General features: G+C 47.1%; 1 protein-coding gene across 1 annotated transcript in view; it reads left to right on the forward strand.

Annotated features, from left to right (window-relative positions):
• Positions 1 to 21,964, forward strand: part of LOC146206820 (protein Skeletor, isoforms B/C-like) — a 248,491-nt gene that overhangs the window by 134,557 nt on the left and 91,970 nt on the right. The window contains exons 11-13 of the mRNA XM_084591583.1: positions 3,966 to 4,131; positions 16,306 to 16,378; positions 20,261 to 20,435. Coding sequence (XP_084447709.1) covers positions 3,966 to 4,131; positions 16,306 to 16,378; positions 20,261 to 20,435 — 414 coding nt within the window. The remainder of the gene's footprint in view (positions 1 to 3,965; positions 4,132 to 16,305; positions 16,379 to 20,260; positions 20,436 to 21,964) is intronic.

Consider the following 21,964-nt stretch of genomic DNA (forward strand, 5'->3'; position numbering starts at 1 on the left):
GCGTACAAGAAGAGAGTGAGAAGTTTGGGTTTAAACTGAACATTAAAAAGACAAAGATCATGGCGTCTTGCCCTATCAAGTCCTGGAGCATCAATGGACAAGAAGTGGAAGCTGTGAGAGATTTTCTCAGATTTTCTGTTCTTGGGCTCCAAGATTACCTCGGAAGAAGACTGCAGCCATGAAAGTAGGAGACGCCTGCTTCTGGGAAAGAGAGCAATGGTTAGCCTTGACCGCCTAGTAAAGAGCAGAGACATTAGTCTGCCAACCAAGATCCGTATAACTCGTGCTATGGTCTTTCCAGTTGTGATGTATGGATGCGAGAGTTGGACTGTGAAAAAAGCTGACCGCTGAAGAATTGACGCGTTTGAATTGTGGTGCTGGCGAAGACTCTTGAGAGTACCTTGGACTGCCAGAAGATCAAATCAGTCGATATTGTCGACCATAAACCCTGACTGCTCATTGGAGGGTCAAATTCTAAAGTTAAAGCTCAGCTACTTTGGTCATCTGATGAGAAGAGAGGAGTCGCTGGAGAAAGATTTGATTTTGGGAAAGGTTGAGGGTCACCGGAGAAGTTGTAGGCAGCGAACGCGATGATTAGATGACATCCTCGAGGCACTGCAGATGAAGTTATGTGATGTTAGGAAGATAGTGAGAGATCGGAAAGCGTGGTGTGACATGGTCCATAGGGTCACGAAGAGTCAAACACGACTGAACGACTGAACTGAATTCCTACGTTCACACATTCTACAGCTGAGTGCGTCTGTTATGATTTGCACTGAAGAAATGCCTCATTAGGAGCACTGACCTAAAAATGACGGAGGACGAGAGGGTATATGCCAACCGTCAAGTAGCAACTGTTTGCTGGCCACAACCGTCCCAAAACGGTTGGCGAGTTCTTACAAGAAGCACGTACTATAAAAAGACCCTAGACGCCCACCATCTAAACCGTCGCAGCTTTTTTATGTCTCCGAGCTGCGAGAGAACATCCGGGAGATCATTTACGCAAAGAACTGTACCGACTCCTGCGCAGCCTTGTTGGCTTGGATCAGCCATCAGTGCCTCAAACCTATGACACAGCGCTATTCATTCCCGCGCACCGATGAAACTCGTCATACCTGCTTCGGCATTTATAAACTGAACTTCCGCTTCTGGTTTGGTTTATTTGGTTTAACGTTTCAAAGCAACTCGGGCTATGAGAGACGCGGTAGTGGAGGGCTCCGGACCACCTGGGGTTCTTTAACGTCTACTGATATCTCACAGCACATGGGCGCCTTGGTTTTCGCCTCCATGAAAAAGCAGCCGGGATTCGATCCTTGGGCACAATAGTCGAGCGCCCTAACCACTGCACCACCACGGCAGTGCTGAGGTGTTCTGAGTGAACATCGAGCGACTTTCGATGAACGCTCTGATTAAGCTTTAGGCGGTCAGAGCTGTACCTGCTACGAAAACTCATCACGTCGCTCTAAATTTCTTCGACGATGAGTTAAGCGCACTGCCCAAATCAAGCGCCTTAATCCGCCGGGGGCCGGAGACACCGAAACTGCAGAAGGCATCATTAAGCAAACGCCCAGATACTCTTGAGTCTAAGACTCGGCTTCGCAAGACACATCCCATTCGATTGAGCTCAAGTGCTGGTGATTAACTTCACCGAAGAATACAGGTGTTTCAAAAAAGGCACGACGACTGCTGCTCTTTAGCAGACATCCGAGACATATTTGCCCATCTTCAACCTAGCAGACCAGATCCATAGTGTTCTCAAAGCGTTTTCACACACCAAAGGGGTGCGATAAACGCCAAGCACCACATCACTGACCACTACCATGTACCGCCGCGAGAATGCGAAGCTAACTGCGATTAAGGGGAAGAAATGCGATGTCGCTATCCAGGTATCGAAGAGCGGCGGCGGCACCAGTCATTTTTTTAGGAAAAAAGGTCGAAAAGTTTGGCCGTGCGTCGATTACTGCGGCTTGAACAACATAACAAAAAATGATGTCCACTCCCTCAGCCGCATCGACGACACACTTAACCGGCAAGACTAAGTACCTCTTAACGATGTCGCGTCGTCGGCAGTTCTGCAGTCAGGAAGACAACGCAGGGTTTCCTAAAGAAACGCTTTAATGGCTTGATTTTCACCGGCAAAAGACAGGAACAATTCGGCGGCGGCGATAGTAGCTCGGCGGTATTCCAACTACTCAACGCCGCTGCTCTCAGCAGCATTCAATTCAAAAGCGCTTAAAGGAAATATTGAGACAAAGCTGCTAATAGCAACTAGAACAATCTCGAACAATTTGGAAGAAGACGCGCGCGATCATTCGAGATATATCGTGGCGCCTCTTGCACTTCAAAGTGACAAAGCCGTGCCCGGCGGTGTTGAGTCTGAACGAACAAAATAAAGCTTCGCGACAATATTGGCATGTGCTTCTATATGGCGTCATTTAGCCACGCAGTAGACGAACAGGACAAATGGAAGTGGAAGGCCACTGCGCGCTCAGGCCTTTCCTTTCCTCGGCTATTTTGTGTATTTTTGGCGATATTTTCCTATGGTCAAGGACAGCGATAGGGTCCAATGTTGATGGCCGAGGCCCTCAAGGCGGAAATGGCGTCGACAGACCACTTGATGGCCTGCATTATGAGCACATGGTAATTAATTGATAAAGGCTTACAGGTTCGCGTCAGGAATAACACGGCACAGGCTTCGTTCTTCTATTGATCTGCAGAGGGAATCCTGAAGGAAAGACACACCAGATAGAACGTAAATGCCAGTGTGCCTCATGCAATGAAGCGGTGAACGTTTCGTTCGCGATTGTTACTTCTCCGCAGTGTTCGCCTTTCGTCAAGCAGAGCGGAGATACGCAGCGACAGTGGTGAAGTGCCTGACGGAAGTCAATTTGCATTCACCGCTTCCGTTTGAGACGTACAGAAGCAGCTGCAAGGACGGGGCATTTGTAGTAGCGACGGAGGCGCCTCGACGACAGGCCGGAGAACTTTATCTCATAGATATCTTCTTTTCTGCAAACAACACTGCGCTGTCCTGTTAAGCGGTGGTTGGAGGTGAATAGGACTAGCAGCTTATTGGTTACCGAAGTTCCGCCGACCCTCAAGCTTCCTCTTTTTTTATCAAGAACGTTTATTCATAAAAACAGCTATTACTTAAGTCATACACTTTCGCGCTGTTTCGCTCGCCACTAATCCCCTCTACTATATAACAAGTGCTCTTCAGAATGCCGGCGTGAAAGTACATGTCGCATAGGTTCGATTCTTCTCCCATCTGAAATGACATGCTACGTCCTGACATCGCATAACCCGAGCCCGGCTGTGTCATCAGAGCCATGCTCGAGTTTTTTTTCTTGATCGAGGCCTTTAACTCTCTCGTGTTAAATTTCATCTCCGCTGTTATGCCCAATTTTTCAGAACCATAATGCCTATCCTACTACAAAAAAAAAATATTTTGCGGTAAGGCACTGTAACTCCTTATAAGCTGAGCACTTGCTGAGAATCTAGACAACTAGACAAACTGAGTGCCAGCTTCTTGCCGGTGCAAGTGAGCGACATTTGTGCCCCCTCCCGCGATTCAATTAATATAACTTCTCCGGATTGTCATTTGTCAAGACGAGAAAGTGGGCAGCCCAATGCTGGGACATAATTAGCAATCTCCACATTCCCACTGTCGTGGCAAGAAGGGCCCTCGTAGCACTGTGAATAAATAAATGTCAGGAGACGCTGTGTTTGCCGGCAAGTTGCAGGGCGAACGCTTAGCAGAGGGTCATGACGGATGTGCGTGTACAAGGACGTGCCCCTGTAAGTAACGCCTAAGCACAGACGCGACATTTTGTTGAGAGGCCGATCAGAGACAAAATGTACACGGGCTTCGATCTTGATCATTCAATCTCCGCCACAGTTTCTTCCAAATGTCTTTAGAACAAGGTCGTCACATCGAGCTGTTGGTACGCGATCCTCTTTTGTAGACGAGCTTTGCGCACGTGGATATTCCTGCTGACCTGGACTACCCGAAACCTGTCACCGTGGCGAGCAACATCAGCGGCGCGCACAACACTAGGGCGGAGGCCGTCATTGTGGAGGACAAAAAGACCCTTTTTCTCAAGAATTTCCACTACGACGGCTCGGCACCAGGTTGGTCACTAACCCTAATTCATGAGGAGTAGGAATGTCCCTCCAGACAGGCGTATTATGAAGGAATACACATCCGCTTAAGGTAACTCGCTTTAGATTTATTTTAACCCTGAGGTTATTACTGGGAGCGGCGGTGGATCCCAGGTAAGAGGTAAACTGCTTCAATTGTTCGCTAATTAACTAAATACATTAATTAAATTATTTTAACCTAAGGGTATACTGTATTTCAAGAATTGAGATTTTCTTTAAAAAATTGTAGCGTGCGTTACCAGGCCAACAAATGTCACCCGGCGGTTTCATGCACTAGTACAGCGCCTGTGACGTAGATCGCTCCACACAGAGCTACTGGCATCACTAGAGAGCCAATTTCGTTTCACCTCGCTAATAGCCCCCGCGTCGGTGCCCAATGTGCGCAGTCATTGCAGTCTGGCCTCAAAGCGCGCATTGGCAGAGTGCTTAATGGTTTAAATTGCCTATCAGGGTCCCGTTTGTGGGAACGCCTGTTGCAATGTTCTGAATCGTTTTTAGCGGATACACTATCTGGGGGACGCGATCGAATCCTGCAAATACAACAGGCCGTCTAAAATAAAAATTGAAACTTTAATTAAAGTATTTATTTACTTAGCGAACTAACTGAAGCCTTGTCTTACCTAGTGTCCGTTGTCCCTATTATATATATAGCTCCAGGGCTACGATTAAACTACTGTCAATTACCCCTTTTAAATTTTGGCCTTTTAAAATGAAGCACCCTGTACACTATATGTTACGGGCAGCAGAACTTGGCTGCGCACCTCAGATGCGGGCTGGTCCATATTTGGTGTGCCGAAGTGTGCCGCAAAGGGGCTGAACTCATTGTAATGCGACCTCTGGCGACGCAATATTACCTCGTGGGAGGTCATGGGTTCGGTTCCCACCGTCGGCGTGTTGTCTATCCTACTTTTTACTTATTTATCTCTCTTCCCAAAATGATCACAGCACTAATAGTGGTCTATAGCAAAAACCAAGTATAAAAAAGAGAGCATACCCCCTATGCTTTCCTCGCCGGCCTCTTTCCTTTGTGCATCGTAACAAGCCGCAGATTTCCTCCTCCATTCTCTGCTTATTCGCTTGCGAGGGTGTCGGTTTTGGCAATCTTGAAGTCATCTGTAGTTTATGCATGCATTTCTTCTCATTATGTAGCCCACAGGAGGGATTGTGTGATGCGAAGAGCTGCATTTTAGTTTTTGCTTCTATTTTTGTGTGGTGACGTAGAGGTTAACTAAGGACCTAGCGATGCGGTCCTTCAGCGGCTTTTGCAAGGAAAGAAAAACTTGTAACCATTGAGAAATATAAGGATGAAAACAAAGCTGTCATGTCGGATATGAATGCCGTATGGCTAAATTAGAATCAAAGATTGCGGGTGTTGAGGAAATGCGGGCCGCTGTTGACTGCAGGGCGAGTAGTAAATGCAGTGGTCTGAGTGGCAAACGCTCATGAAAGAAGTGGACGTCTTCAAAATCGATCTCGATGGTGCAATCTGCTCTTCTATGGAATTAAGGCGGAGGAAGAACACACGCCACAACCAACTTCTGAAAAACGTGTCCTAGATTTGTGTAGGTCTACTGTGAAAACAGAGCCCAGAATCGACAGATCCCATCACCTCGGACCGTTCATTTCAAAAGAAACTCTGCCAATAATTGTTAATTTTAGTTCATTCAAAGAGAAAGAGGCTGTTCTATCAAATGCAAAGAAATTTCAGAGGACTCTGAACCAGTACGAAACAAGAGGCTGTGGGATTAAGCCAAAACTGACAAGGGTACCAATGGCATATAAAATACGGCGTCCTTTACTTGAATAGCGTCGAATACATATACGACGAATCTCAGGGCCAGGTAGTTCGGGCTACTTGACAAGCTAACCACTCTGTTTTGTCTTTTCTATAGTACTGAACTGCATAAGTATCAGGAACAGAGTGGTCTAATTGACCTTCGAATCAAGTTTTTCCCAGCAACTACATCAGCTATCGAAATGATCGGAGGAGGCGTCTTTTGAGGCCTCAAATGGACTGCATTAGGCAGCAGCCAATTCGTGGTACCAATGTTTTGCATTTACCATTCACTAACCGGGCAGCTTATTCTACTCTTATTGTCCGGTATCAGTGATCACAGTTGTGTTTTAGTGGAAATGAACTTTCAGGATGTTAAAAGACTGTGGCACAGTTATCGAGAAGCAAATGTTCCTGAGATAGCCCGGGCACTGGAATCCTATGTTGATGGTGCGAAACATCATCTTATTCACTCAGCGTTGGTGAACTGTGGCGCACACTGAAGGATAATGAACGATATGTGTCGCATGGGTGGTGAATAAACGTCGCAGCAAGCCCTGGTTTACAAACGCGGTGCGCCGAGCCGCTGAAAAGAGACAACTATGTGCACGCTTCTAAAGAAAGCAAGGAAACATGAATAAGATTACAAAAGATATGAACGCTTCCGTCAGAGGCTAATTCACATGCGTATCCAAGATCGTCCTAAAGAATTTTGGCAGTACATTAAGAAAAACAGAAAGGATCTATCCCACCATTCGATCATAACTATCGTTCATGATAATCTGGAGAAATCCAAGTGCTTTAACATGTTTTTCAGCTCGGTGTTTTCTGCTGAGGACAAAAATAGCCCTGCCGATTTTCGCCCGAACTTGAGCAGTAGCGCACCTATGGCGATCACTGAATTTTATCAGCGAGGAATTGTGTCGCTCTTGGAGCGCTTAGAAGGTAACGGTGCCACCGGACGGCTTACCCATGGTGCTGCTCTCTTCTTGCGCTCTTGCTTTGTCAAGGTACCTGCAAATTATTTTCACTAAGCCATTACAGGACGGCTCTTTGCCTGAAGAATCGAGGCTTGCTAATGTTGTACCTATAATTAAATCGGCACCTAGGAATGTTGTTTCAAATTATCGACCAGTGTCTTTTTTAGGGCACGTGTTTTATAATAATATTATGGATCATCTTAGTATACAATCATTATTAATTACCAGTCACCATGGCTTCGCAGTGGTTACTCGTGTGTCACCCAGCTTACCGAATTTGTACATGACCTGTCAAGTGCATTCGATAAGGGATATTCTGTCTGACTGTATAATTGTAGATTTTAGGAAGTCCTTTGATATTATATCACAATAATACAAAAATGATACTGGTACAACAGAAATGAGAAAGGTGGATAAAGGAGTATTTGAGCTTTAGGCGTCAATGTGTTGTCGACGGGAAACAGTCGTGGCTGTAACATCAGGGCTGCCTCAGGGATCTGTCGTGGGCCCATTACTGTTGATTATTTACATGAATGGCATCTTTTCAGGTATTTCTTGATGCATGCGTCTTTCTGCGGATGATTGTGTATTGTATAGCATTATTAATGATCGAAGTGACTGCGTTGTATTACAACAGGACTTGTGTGAAGTAGCCCAGTGGTGTGAGAATGGGGGAATGCATGTTCATTTATGTACATATGTGTTTTATTAAAAAAGAAGATTCCCCATCATATCACTTATAACATTGTAACGGGCTGCAAAGAAGATGCGCTTGGGAAGAAGGAGAACGAAGTGGCGCGCGCTGAGCCAGAGACGACTGACACACCCGACGCCCCGTTTTCCAGGGTAACAATATCAATAATAGTAGACTGATTTCAGTGTCGGAATTTAAATATATTTGTGTACATTTAACCAATGCAATCTCTTGGCATCGTCACGTGGATTTTGCAAGCCTGTCGTGTTTTGGGCTTCCTGCAACGAAGCGCGAAACTTTTCTCTTTAAATACCAAGCATACCTGAGTATGAGTCTGGGACCCTCGAAAGCTAGTTTGGCCGTTTTAATAACTGTGAGCGACATTTTATTGTAACGAGCGCGAAAAAAGCTTTGCGTTTAGACACACTTCAAAAACGTAGGAAAGTTCTGTGCTTAAAATTATTTCATGTCAAGAACTGGAATAGACAGAACAAATATATATTCAACCTTGATTATGTGTCTTTACGGGGAGATCTTTCACTTAAAGTTAACGAATACAGATGCCAGACTGACCTTTTCAAAATAACCTTTTTTCCCCCTAAACAATTTCAGAATGGAACAAGCTGCTCGAGAAAGTGGTGTCCATATTGTCACGTAGCGGTGACAAGGCCGTAGACACCAAAAGAAAACACAGGCTTGATGGTACTGACATTAACTCTTTATTGGGCTGACTAAGCAACTCGGCGGCGGCGATAGCAACAAACGTGCTCGTCGATCGTCGAACAAAGAATGTCCGTCGCGCTCGTCAACGCTCAATTTAAAGGCTGCTCAGAACAATCTAGATAACGTCGCAAGCTGCTACTAGCACAACCTGGAACATTGTAGAAGCATACGAGAGTGATTGAAATCTTCGAGAGAGATCTCGGCGCATCTTGCGCGACAACGAAACTGATAAAGGTGCGCCTTGCGACAACGAGCATTAACAAACAAATAATACAGAACTGATACGCGAGCCAGAATCAGAGTGATAAGGCCGCATGCCGGCGGCTCCCAATAAACAACAAATACAGTTTTGTAAGTTTCGCGGCATTACTCCCCCCTTAAAAAAACATCGCCTCCATCGATGTTCCAAAATAAGCAAATCAACTTAAATAGAAACATTACAAAGTTTAAACACCACGAATTCTTTAACGCGCGTAATAAGGCTTCAGACGAACAACATGTACGATTTCTGGGCGCGCGCGTCGCCGTTGTGATGCTGTCGTACCGTCGAAAATGACTTTATAGTCCAGTTGTCCGACGCGGCGAAGGATTTAGTATGGCCCAAAGTATCGACACAGCAGCTTTTCACTTAGTCCACGGCGGCGAATTGGAGTCCAAACCCACACTTGATCTCCTGGACTGTACTCAGCGTGACGTCGTCGTAAGTTGTATCGTCGGGTGTCGGTGCGCTGTTGGTCTTTAATACGCAGCCGTGCGAGTCGTCGGGCTTTCTCTGCACGCTGCAGGTAGGCGGCGACGTCAAAGTTGTCCTCGTTGGTTACGTGCGGCAGCATTGCGTCGAGCGTCGTCGTGGGCTCCCTGCCGTACACAAGCTTGAACGGGGTCACTCTGGTCGTCTCCTGGACTGCCGTGTTATACGCGAAGATCACGTACGGCAAGATGGCATCCCAGGTCTTGTGTTCAGCGTCGACGTACATGGCGATCATGTCCGCGATCGTTTTGTTCAGGCGCTCCGTAAGGCAATTGGTCTGGGGATGGTACACAGTTGTTCGTCGAAGGCTTGTATGACTGCATTCCAGGATGGCTTGCGTCAACTATGCCTTAAACGCCGTTCCCCTGTCCGTGATGAGCACCTCTGGGGCGCCGTGTCACAAGAGAATTTGTTCGACAAAAAATTTGGCGACTTCTGCCGCGGTATCATTGGGTAGTGCTTTTGCTTCGGCGTAACGGGTAAGGTAGTCAGTGGCCACGATGATCCACTTGTTACCCATAGACGAAGATGGAAAGGGGCCGAGGAGATCCATCCCAATTTTTTGAAAGGGCAAATCTGGGGGCAGAATCGGGTTGAGTAGTGCTGCTGGTCTGATAGGCGGCATCTTGCGCCGTTGGCACTCACGACATATCTTCACGTAGTGGGAAACTTCGGCAGGCACTCGCGGCCAGTAGTACTTCTCCTGGATTCGACGCAACGTGCGCGCAAATCCGAGATGGCCTGCTGTGGGCTCATCGTGCAACGCCTGCAGAATTTCCTGCAGGAGGTTTTTAGGCACAATAAGAAACTGCGCGGTCCGAAGTTCTTCTTCACGAGGAGGTAATTGCTTAACGCGAACGATGATAAATTTCGCCTGAACACAGCAGGAGGGGAAGCGGTCTTTTCTTCTAAGTAATCGGCTAGCGCTTTCAGCTCAGGGTCTAATCGCTGTTATTCTGCAAAACTGCTGGCGCTTACCGGTCCCAAAAAGACGTCTTCGTCATCTTCTTTCGCCGGTGCATCAACGGGGCTCGTGGCAAGCAGTCTACATCGGAGTGCTGGCGGCCTGACTTGTAGACGACTGTGATGTCGAATTCTTGAAGACGTAGGCTCCATCGGGCAAAGCGGCCGAAGGGGTCTTTCAAATTTGCCAGCCAGCAGAGCGCCTGGTGATCGCTTACCACCTTGAATGGTCGGCCGTATAAGTACTGGTGGAACTTTAATGTGACCCAGATGATCGTAAGGCACTCCTTCCCGGTGGTCGAGTAATTAGCTTCGAATTTCGAGAGGGACCTGCTAGCGTAGGCGATTACTTTCTCCTGTCCGACATTCTTCTGAATGAGAACGGTGCCTAGGCTCAGACTGCTCGTGTCGGTATGTATCTCAGTCTCGGCGTTCTTATCAAAGTGGCCTAGCACAGGAGGATACTGTAGGCGGCGCTTAAGTTCGTCGAAGGCTTCCTTTTACGGTGCTTCCCATTGAAATGGCTCGTCTACTTTCGTAAGCTGCGTCAAAGGTTCGGCCAGACGCAACACGTTTTTGACGAATCTTCGGTAATATGCTCACAGTCCGAAGTATCGGCGCACAGATTTCTTCTAACCTGGCATCGGAAACTGTGCGATCGCAGCTGTTTTTTGTGGGTCGGAGCGAACTCCCTCCTTGCTGACGATATAACCAAGAAACAACATCTCTATCTTCATCTCTATCTATATATCTTAAATAATGAATGATTTTCTGACTTATTTGTTCTTCTCTATGCATATGCTTGTCATTTCTTGTATTGCAAAATGTTTGAATGTGCTCCTCCTTCTAGGACCATGCATGGTCCGCAGTATTTCAAATAAATCTCGTTATAGGCAAAGTGGCATTTCTCTGCTTTCAACGTTAAACCTGAGGACTTGATTGCGTTAAGAACTGTTCGAAGCCTTCTCAGATGGTCTTCAAAATTTGACGATAACACAACGACGTCGTCCAAATATACCAAATACATCTGCCACTTTAAGCCCGCCAGGACAGTGTCCAAATGCCAAATGGCATTACCTTGAATTCGAAGAGGCCGTCCGGTGTAATGAACGCCGTCTTCTCGCGGTCTCGTTCGTCGACCTCAGTTAGCCAGTACCCGCTCTTCAGGCCCATGGACGAGAAGTACTTAGCGTTACAGAGCCGGTCCAGAGTGTCGTCGATGCGGGGAAGCGGGCAAACATCCTTCTTAGTTATGACATTCAAGCGTCGGTAATCAACGCAGAAGCGAAGTGTGCCGTCTTTCTTCACCAAAACGACTGGTGCCGCCCAGGGTCTGTTGGATGGCTGGATCACGTCATCACCATCACGCAGCATTTCCTCAACTTGATCGAGTATGACCTGGCGTTCTCGCGGCGATACAAGGTAGGGGCTTTGACGTAGCGGTCGAGCATTTTCGTCCGTGATGTTGCGATTCTTTGCCAACGGAGTTGGCCACACCTTCGACGCTGGAGAAAAGCACTGACTGTAGTTTTCAAGAAGAGTGCGAATCCAGTCTTGTCTGTCTCGGGGGAGCGCTAGGTTGATATCGAAATTGGGCTGCTTGGTTCGGTTAGGTGCATCGTCTTTAGGTTGGCTGGGGAGGGCGAAGACTTCTCGGATGTCCGCTAGCTCGTCAAGGAAAGCAGTCGTCATGCCCTTGTTCAGGTGCCGGTATTCGTCGGTGAAGTTCGTGACGGAGCACATCAGCTTGTCCATGACGGAAGCGGAAGATGCCTCTTGCGATGCCCAGTCCTCTATCCAGTAACAACAGAGTGTTTCCTTCGACAACCCCCTCCGTTATTTCGACTTCTTTTGTAAGCACAGGGACGATAATGCTTCATCGGGGCGGTACGGTCAATTCTCCGTCAAGGACGTTGAGAGCGACGTGATGCGTCGAAGTTCTCGCAGCAGGTATGGCTTTGTCGGTTAAGAGCTTGATGAGTTTGGATCGGAGGTTGATGATCGCTCGATGTTCGTTCCGAAAATCCATGCCCAGAATCACATCGCGGGAACAGTGCTGTAGGACGATGAAGCTGGTAGAGCAGTCTTTGTCAAAAGTGTAGAGCCCAGGGGGTCTGCTTCTGAGCCGCTTCGTGCGGCTTGTAATGCATGTCCAGTGTTCCGAATCTCTTGATGGTAAGACGATTTTTGTCCTACCCTCTCCAATGGTAAGTACCTCCACTAACGCTAAATCAGCGCCGCTACGCGGCTCCAAAGCAGACCCCTCGGGCTCTACACTTTTGACAAAGGCTGTACGTCCATTTGCTGTAACCATTACGGTGCATCGCCCCCGACGACGTAATAACATTACCCCCAGCGGTGCAGATTAGCGGGCCGTCCCAAGTGGTCGTCATTTTTTTAAGTTGGGCAGCGAAAGCTCCACTGATGACAGAGTAGTCGGTTTCCGGTCTCCACTATGGCGGTAACCTTGCGTCGGTCGACAGCAACCTCAAGGTCGCTTGTTCGCGTCCTAGTAGTGCACGTTGGCTTCGGCGTTCGATCCCTGCTTCGTCTCGTGCTGAGGTCGCGGCCCAGGCACACCGTCATAACGTCGCTGGGCTATGATGTCAACTTGAAATTTAGTCGTGATCTCGTCAACGTTGTCTTGTGGATCGGCGATTTAATGGCTGCGTCGTCGTTGCTCATCATTGACGATGGAGGATCTTCGTGTTTTCGTCGTGAAGCAACCTTACCTCCGAAGGTTGCTCTATTTAGTTTCCCCTGCGCAAGCTTGGGGACCTTCCACGCACTCTCATTGTAGGTACGGCCTGGCGACGCAAAGCCGGCCCTGTACGGCGATGGAGACCTGAACCGACGGCTTGGTGGCGCAATCTCACCGCTACGCAGATAGTTGTCGATTTCGTGCGGTCGTTCCCCTGGGAGTGGTCGTGGAGCGTCGGCTTCAAATCCGCGGAGACCGATTCGTTGGTACGGGCAGTGCCCCAGAATGTTGCCGGCCTCACCGCAGTGGAAGCATAATGGCCAGTTGTTCGCTGTCCTCCAGGCGTCGCACTTCCTGTGCCTTGGGGGTCGTCGGTAGGCTTGGGAGGCGGGGGCCAAGGGTTGGCTTTCAGGAACAGGACGGTAGCGGCGAGGACTTGGAAAGTCATCACGCCGGGGCGCATGGCGACGTCGTAGTTCACCGCTGTAGCCTTTTGGGGTGGAACTGTCGCAGCCGTCGCTTGAGGGACACCCAGCGCCTGCTGGACTTCTTCACGGACGACGTCCGCGAGCGTCGCCACCTGGGGTTGTTGCGATGATGGCAGCAATCGGCGGAGCTCCTCTCGTACGATCTCCCAGATGAGATCCCGAAGGTTCTCTCAGCTTGCAGATGCGCTGGGGTAGTGGCTTGAGTAGTCCGGTTGAAGTCCTCGCTCGTAGTGGCACATCCGGGTGTCCAACGTCTTCTCGATGGTCGATGCTTCACTTTCAAATTCGTCCACAGTTTTCGGCGGGTTCCGGACAAGTCCTGCAAAAAGCGACTGTTAACGCCTCGCATTAAAAATTTCACTCTCTCACTTTCGATCATGTTAGGGTCGGCGCAGCGATACAGGCGCTTCATCTCCTCTACATAGACCAGAGCGGGCTCGTTTGGGAGTTGAAGTCTTGATTGGAGGAGGGCCTGAGCGCTTTCTTTTCGGACAGAACTTGCAAAGGCCATCAAAAACTCTACTTTGAATATATCTCAATCTTTTAAAGAAGTCTCGTGATTTTCTAACCAAACTCGGGCATGTCCTTGAAGAACAAAGTAGACTTGCGTGAGTTTCGCAGCATCGTTCCAGCCGTTGAATTCTACCGAACGGTCTAAAAGGTCCATCCAGTCTTCCGCATCTTCACAGGGCAGTCCTTGGAAGATGGGGGGCTCCCGGGGCTCCATGAAGACGACTGGTGCTTTTGACTGAGCCATTTCCAAAATTGATGCCTTTCGGAGTCGAACGGAGTCAGGCTGCAGACCATGTTCGGGTTGTAGGCCTTGGAGTCGGCGGCTGGCTCGGTGACCTGTAGGCTGGTTTTCCAGGGCGACAGGAATAAGGCTGAGGTCTTCGCTTGAAGGATCAAGGACAGCACTTCCACCAGATGTCACGTAGTGGTGACAAGGCCGTACACTAAAAAAGAAGACACAGGCGTAATGGTACTGAAATAACTCTTTATTGGGGCTGACTTGCGCCCGCAAAAGAACTAAGCTACTCGGCGGTGGTGATAGCAACAAACCTGCTCGTCGAGCGTCGATCAAAGAATGTCCGTCGCACTCGTCAACGCTCAATTTAAAGGCTGCTCAGAACAATCTAGATAATGTCGCAAACTACTGCTAGCACAACCTGGAACATTGTAGAAACATACGCGAGTGATCGGAATCTTCGAGACAAATCTCGGCGCATCTTGCGCGACAACAAAACTGATAAAGGTGCGCCTCGCGACATCGAGAATAACAAATAAATAGTACAGAACTGATACGCGAGCACGGTGCAAGATATATTCTTACACCGTGTACGCGAGCCAGAATCAGAGTGATAAGGCCGCATGCCTGCGGCTGCCAAAAACCAAATACAGCTTTATAGGTATCGCGGCATTATTATCAAAATATTCATTTTCGTTCATGCTGTAACTTGTTTGTGTGCAATAATTACCTATTCTTTTTATCTCAATCTTATCTCTTTTTGTAGCCACCTGCAGGCGCGGTGGAATTTGTATACTCGTTCTTATTACCCCCCCCCCCTTTCACGCTGTAATGCCATATAATGGCACTGTGGGCATAATGATAAATGATTAAATGGATAAATAGGTACTACATCGCTCTCAGATAGCTTCCGCCCTCCCATGCTGACCACGTTCTACATGAAAATCGCGGTAACACAGGACGTTCCACGTCCACCGCTATGGATGAGGGCGGCGCTGGTGTACACACTCAAGGTTCGTTTACAGCCAAATATGATACCCAAGAAAGTAGCAGGCTTAACAGCCGTCGATGTAGCTTAGTTGGTAAGAGCACTGGACGCGATATTAGGAGGTCATGGGTTCGGTTCCACCATCGGCGCGTTGTTTTAGAGCGCAGCTCTTTGGCGCCCGTTCCTGCGTTTCACGTCGTCGTCGCCGTTGGCGTCGGAGTCGGCGTCGGCGTTGACGTCGTCCCTGTAACCAGCTCCGCAGCTGGGGCAGCGCGCGCATGGCGGAAGTACATATATATTGGCGCGCGCTCCTTCCTCCACCCCCTCCCGCATCCTCCGTGGCGGCGACCGCGCGTGTTATCCGATTGCTGCGCGCGCTCCCCCTCTCTTCCTGCGTGGCGGCGAGGGTGATCTCCGGTTGCTGAAACGCCGGCTCGCTATCAGCGGATCACTGTGGGCATCTCAAGCCGAAAAGCAGTCACGTTCTCTTCATTCGCTCGCGGCGTCAGCGGCATCAGTCAGTCGCTGCTATCTGTTCGTCGCGCAACGTTCCTACGGGCCCACGCGCTGCCTCCCGCAACCTCCCGATAACTTAATTGCTCTCTTCGTTTCTCCGAACACAAAGCGTCTTTCATGACAGCCAAGAACTGCTAGTGCAGTGTTTCTTGAAGGAATACGTATGAAAAATAAAAAAATGTCTGTAATTGTACATACGTGTCTTGCTCGAAATCTTTGCCTCAATCTATCGAAAAGGTCAAACAGCTGATGAGCTGCGCTCAAATTTCGCATTAGGAAGTAACGTAATCGTCGGCATTTTTTTCTTTTTGCTCTGTATTTATCTTTTACCCTAAAACGGACTATAGTAGTAATTTAGGTCGATAACACAGTAAATTCTAAAATATATCTCCCACCTTTGGTTTCTTTTCTTTGTGCATCATAACAAGGCCCTGCCGTCCTCCTCAAATTTCCGCTGCAAATCTCAAGCTATTTAAGTAGTAATCCCTTGTTGCGATTGTTTCGCGAATGCAAGGGTGTGTCTCAATACGCGTTTCGAAAATCGTGAAAAGCGTGGATTAGGGAAGAAACGCTACTTACTGATAGCCTAAACTGAAATGGAAAAATAGAGTTTGGCTGGACGTGTGAACACGTAACCAGGTTGAGGGTTAGTTGTTGGGAACCGCGGATTGGACAAGGCAGCAGTTATTCATTATTTGCAGCGGCGGCGCATGACCATGCATGTTCTAGCCGATGGTGGTGCATTTTCACCGCCTTGTGTGTGTAAACAGACAGTCAAATATTGCGGCTTCAGTGGTAACCAAAGGTCTTCTGTCCAGATGCGTTCTTCCTTGCTGGAAAGGGTGACAGGCCTAGACCTGATGGCACCAAGATCCCAGACGAGAACGGAAGGTAGGTCGGCTTTTGTTTTTTTCTTAGGGAGTGTCGCTCAAATGTGCGTCAAGACGCTGGCGGAAATTAACAAGCTAACCGAAGAACTTGTTTCAGCCCGTTAAGCAGTGCTTCCCGTTGCACACTCTGCCACCTCGCAATTCGGCAGCACATTGTTACGTGCGCCGTAGGGACTTTAGCGCTGGCATGAAGTTGGATCAAAGCAAGACTCCCTTTTCATCCTCATGGAGGCGAGTGGCGTTCGTGTGCTGTTAATGAACCCCAGGTGGTCGTTCACTACGGCTTTGGGACGTTAAAATCTTACAAACCAATTTTCTGTTGCGTGCTCTTCTCGCTCGTTTGTTTTCAGCGCCTGCATAAAATATCAATAAATAGGCCTACGTCTTTTGAACCCTCACTTGCAACTAGACATGTAAAATAAAAGAAAACGTTGAAACATTGAATATAAATAATGGTGCGAAAAGATAATTTTCACATACTGAAGCCTTGCTGTGCAGCTGCGTGAGGAATCTTGGAGTGCTCCTCCCTTAATCCTTTCAGAGCAAAGATTTGCTGGAGGTCATCTGCTTTGTTTCAGAAAGGCATTATCTAATCAAATGTTGTGAGAGCTTGGTCGAAATTTGATGACAGTTGGGATGCTCATCCACACTGCAGTGGAAACTAACCACTGGAAAACAGTACGTATTTAAATAAGATCTATCTTAATAGGGCCACCTATATATATATATATATATATATATATATATATATATATATATACTGGGTGTCCCAGGTAACTTGAACCAAGGGTTACAAAATAATGTATTTGAGGTAGGTCAGTGAAACCAAATGCATACAACTGCCAGCCTGTTCGCGCACTACACGCAATTCTTTGTTTTGCATTTACTTAATTAGCTAATTATGTTAATTTCTCTAATTTTTTAAATATCGACTTTAAACCAAACATGTGAATTGGAAAGTTGTAGAGCACCTTCAGAAACTCCCATTCCATTAACTTCGATAAAGGAAGTCTCACGTGTATCTTTTTTTCCGGGCCCGGAAGAAAGCGCGCGAAATACAAATAATACCACGTGACTAGCGCATTTGTGCGCCGCGATTGTGGTGCTCTTAGTCGTGGTTTGAGCGAACGACATAAGCTGCGTCTGTGACCCGATGGTCCCGTTGCAGCGGCAGGCAGAAATGTTGGCGATGGTTCTAGCGAGCTCGAGCTCGCCCGTCGCCACCGCGATTTTGGCCACGCCTGCGCACCGCAGCTCCGCAGCAGCCTACATCACGACAGGCGGATGGCGATAAAAAACCGGCAAATGAAGGTGCAGCGCTAATTTTAGTCGAGTCACATGATGTCATCTCGCCCCTTTACCCAAGCCTGTATGCGCAGATTCAGTGGCTGATACCTTATCGCTTATTCGTTTGTCGTGACGTTCGCTGATGGGAGAGAAGGAGGCCTTGTTAGAATGTCGGTGGTGTCGGCTCGCCGTTCTCGCTGCTACTGCACCGTCACGTGGGCCGGCTGTCTGACGCGGGCGAAGAAGCCATCGCAGGCATATCGGCCTGCCGCTTTAACGGAGCCAAGAAGACACGGCCGCAGCTGATTTCGTTCGCTCAAACCACGACTGAAGCACCACAATCGCGGCGCACACATGGTAGAAGGCGCACAAATGCACTAGTCACGTGGTATTATTTGTATTTCGCGGGCTTTCTTCTGAGCCCAGAAAAAACGATACAAGTGAGACTTTCTTTATTGCAAATAATGAAATGGGGGTTTCTGAAGATGCTCTACAACTTTCCAATTTACATGTTTGGTCTAAGTCGATATTTAATAAATTAGATAAATTAACATAATTAGCTAATTAAGTAATTGCAAAACAAAAAATTGCCTGTAGTGCCCAAGGAGGCTGGCAGTTGAACACAATTGGTTTCACTGACCTACCTCAAATATATTATTTTGAACCCCTTGGTTCAAGTTAGCTGGGACACCCGGTATATATATATATATATATATATATATATATATATATATATATATATATATATATATATATATATATATATATATGAAATTCGTGTGTTAGCATTAACACCTACCTAACTCGATTTTGTGTGAAACGCTAATCACGTCGAAATAAATTCACCAGTCTAAATATGTGAGAAGGTGCACGCGATTCTTCTGAGCACTTTTCAATGCGGAAGTAGAGCGTAGTTCAAAAGAAATAGCCTTTTTCTATTGCCAAGCTTGGCGGTTAACTTAAGTAATAAAGAAGGGACGGGACAGAACACAAGAGAACTTCCAACTATTTATTTCACCAAACGTGCCACGTATATATATGCAGCAGCAAGAGGGAAATGAGAGGAAAGGGGGAAAAAAAGCGAAAGGAAAACAACACTCGTCATGATGTATACAGCATAGCACCAGAAGCATAATTCTAACCATCTAAAACTCTGTGTCAAAATGACACACTTATCTCCAGCACGAGCAATCTTCAGCGCCTCGATTATTTCTCCCTTATCCTTATGAGTGCTGTCAATCGTGAATTGAATAAATGCTGGTACGCATGGCTTTTTTCGAAGCTGATGTTGGCAGTTACGGCAGTGCAGGCTGAGCTTACCCTGGTTCCCTTCCTTTACGTTCTCTCAATCTTGTGTTAACCCGTCTGTCCGATATATTCGCGGCCATACGACAAAGGCACGCGATTTACTACACCCTACTGACAACTGACGAAGTGGTTTTGATGATTAATTGCTCTCCTTAGTTGCGAATCGGTTTGTTGTCTTGCGTAACACTGACGCAACACAACATGAACGCCTATTCCAATTCTTTTCAGATTATGTGACGTACTGGGATTACTTTTCTGCCGTGTGCTAGTTTTTTGTTCCCAAGCATAAATTCAGCAAATAAGGGTAAATCTGTGCTTATCACGTTTGCTGAAACGTCCCTTCTTTCTACCTAAGTCATCCCAGAAAGCACAAATTTTGCTTTTTCTTTTCATAGAGTAATTACCACTTTTGGTTTTTTTTTTTTTTTAATGGAGCAAACTTTTTATGTTCAGGTAAGCGGTTCCGAGGGATTATCAACTGTTTTGCAAACCCAGCTTCAAAAGTTTTACATTTTTACCACATGCCGGAGCGTTCTCATTCGGAACAGAACCATTTACAGCACTTCTAAGATAATCTTGGAGCAGCTCGGCGGGAAAATATGTCAGAATATGGTGCCACTATCATTTAGGTCTTTTAATTAATTGGCAAGCAAACCCGAATCTTATTTTTTACAGTAGCATCTTTTGAACATCCCTGCCCTCATTTGGGGACCTTATAAATTGACCAAACCTCGCACTTTCAATGCTAAGCGGAACAAGTGTTTATTATATTGAATGTTCCCGTTTACCCCTCAAGTTTTTATGTCCAGAAGAAAAAGCAGAAAAATAGAATTTTAATTTTTTTCTGAACCCTCCCAACATTGTATTACCTTGAGCGCTTGACACTAAATGACATTAAAAGAACACACGACACGTCGGTAACAGATGAGGATTTTAAGTGGGTGGATGCTACAAGCGCTTTCAAACCACATAAAGAAAAGAATGTGCGAAGTCTCAACTTTCCTTGCGTAGTCCATTGCGCAAGCACAAAATGCAAACGACACGCCTTCATTCCTGCAGTGGGCATGAATTACAGTGCGCATGTTTAAAATATAAACTCAAGCCATGTTTGTAAGCGTCAGCTGAATGCGATCTTTGAAGATTGCTCAATCGAGCGTCGATTTGTTGCTGGTCATTCCAACTCTTCTTGAACCGCGGCAACCGTTTGGATATCGAAGTATATCTGACAAGTGTTCATCTCTGTGGTTCCGACTGATTATTTTGTGTGTGTGCATTTCATGACTTGCAGAGTACGAAAGCTGCACGGCTACGTGAATGCGAACGTGCGCCTCACCCTGCCGGGCGAGCTTACAGTGGATGACATCGACTGGTTCTCAGTATACTGCATTACCTACACAGAGATATTCATCCAGGCCAGGTTCCCCAAGAAGCTCAACGTCCCTCCCAGCCTCGAGTTACTGAAGGTGAGCGATAACCTTGCTTTGGAGCCATAGAAATAAGCCATTAGTTTCAAAGTGCGCGCTCAAATTCCAACACCAACAAATAGTTCAAGAGCACACTTGGAGTGTATTGCCGCGAAACCTTCATAACAGTATTTGTTTTTTTAACAGCCGCCGGCATACAGGCTTATCACTCTGATTCTGGACCGCGTATCAGTTCCGTAATCTTTGTTTGTTACTGCTCGATGTCGCGAGTCACACCTTTATCAGTTTTGTTGTAGCGCAAGACGCACCGAGAACTGTCTCGAAGGTTCCGGCCACTCGGGTGTCTTTCCACAATGATCCAGCCCGTGCTGATAGCTGTTTGCGAAGTTATCTAGATTGTTCTGTGCAGCCTTTAAATTGAGCGTTGCCGAGTGTGACGGGCATTCTTTGTTCGACGATCGACGAGCACGTTTGTTTCTATCGCCGCCGCCGAGTTGCTTAGTTCTTTTGCGGGCGCAAGTCAGCCCAAATAAAGAGTTCCTTTAGTGCAATTATCGACCCCTTCATTTGTGTCGTTGACCTCGTCACCACTACGTGACAGTATTTTTCATTTATTCTGGGATACGCATGTTGACCGCCTCTGTAAGAAACTCTCCTCTGTCTGTGGGGCCTTGTCTCGATACCTTGCAGTTATACCTTTTAAATGTAAATTGCAAATTTATTATTTCTTTCTCACCTTAATACTGTAGTTTAGTATGGGCAACAACACTAAAGCGAACATAAATAAGGTTCTGGTACTACCAAAAATGATAGTCCGAATATTAGCAGATGTTGATAACACCACGTCCTCTAAACACGTCTTCCGAGCGCATAGCATGATCCGATAACTATACAATTTTAAGGTATTGCAAAGATTCTATTTTCATCTGCTTCCGTCCCTGGCTTTTATACACGCCTCCTATTCTCGACAATTCGCCATTTTGTTCCAATTGTGACGTACGCGTGACGTGTGCAGTAGGACGGTGCCAGGTAACGTAAGCACAAAATCGGGTTACGCATTCTGAAAAAAAAAGAGAGAGAAATAAAGTGACAGGAAAAAGCGCGCTGTCGTCTGCTGCTATATATTGGCGCAAGTATGAAAAACGACGGTGCTCCTGCAGGAACCGATACTCTGCGGTGTATTCCGGGATTCGGAAGCCTCGGGTTGCAGTGAGGCGAGTGAAGTATGTTGTGGCGTTGCGGTATTAGTGTGTCATGACATACTTGCGGTCGAACATTCGGCATTAGCTACGCACGAAAGGCTGTGCGAGTTTTAGCTGAAGAGCAAGAACGGCAATGGAATATTCGCAGTGGGTTGGTGCAAAATGGGAGCGGAAAGTAGCATTGCTGTTCATAAGCGCCGAGGACCTCTCACGGTCACTTGGCGGTTTTTAAATGCAGGAACTAAAACGTTTGAGGACTTGGTCGTAAACAGAAGAAATCGACAGATTTCCAAAGTAGCTCCAGCACTGACGAAGAGGCGCCGGCGCAGACGGTAATGTCCATCTCTAAGGACAACGGTCGCAGTC

This window comes from Amblyomma maculatum, chromosome 1, assembly GCF_055883805.1.
Source record: "Amblyomma maculatum isolate TAMU_Amacu chromosome 1, ASM5588380v1, whole genome shotgun sequence".
Taxonomy (NCBI): Eukaryota; Metazoa; Arthropoda; class Arachnida; order Ixodida; family Ixodidae; genus Amblyomma; species Amblyomma maculatum.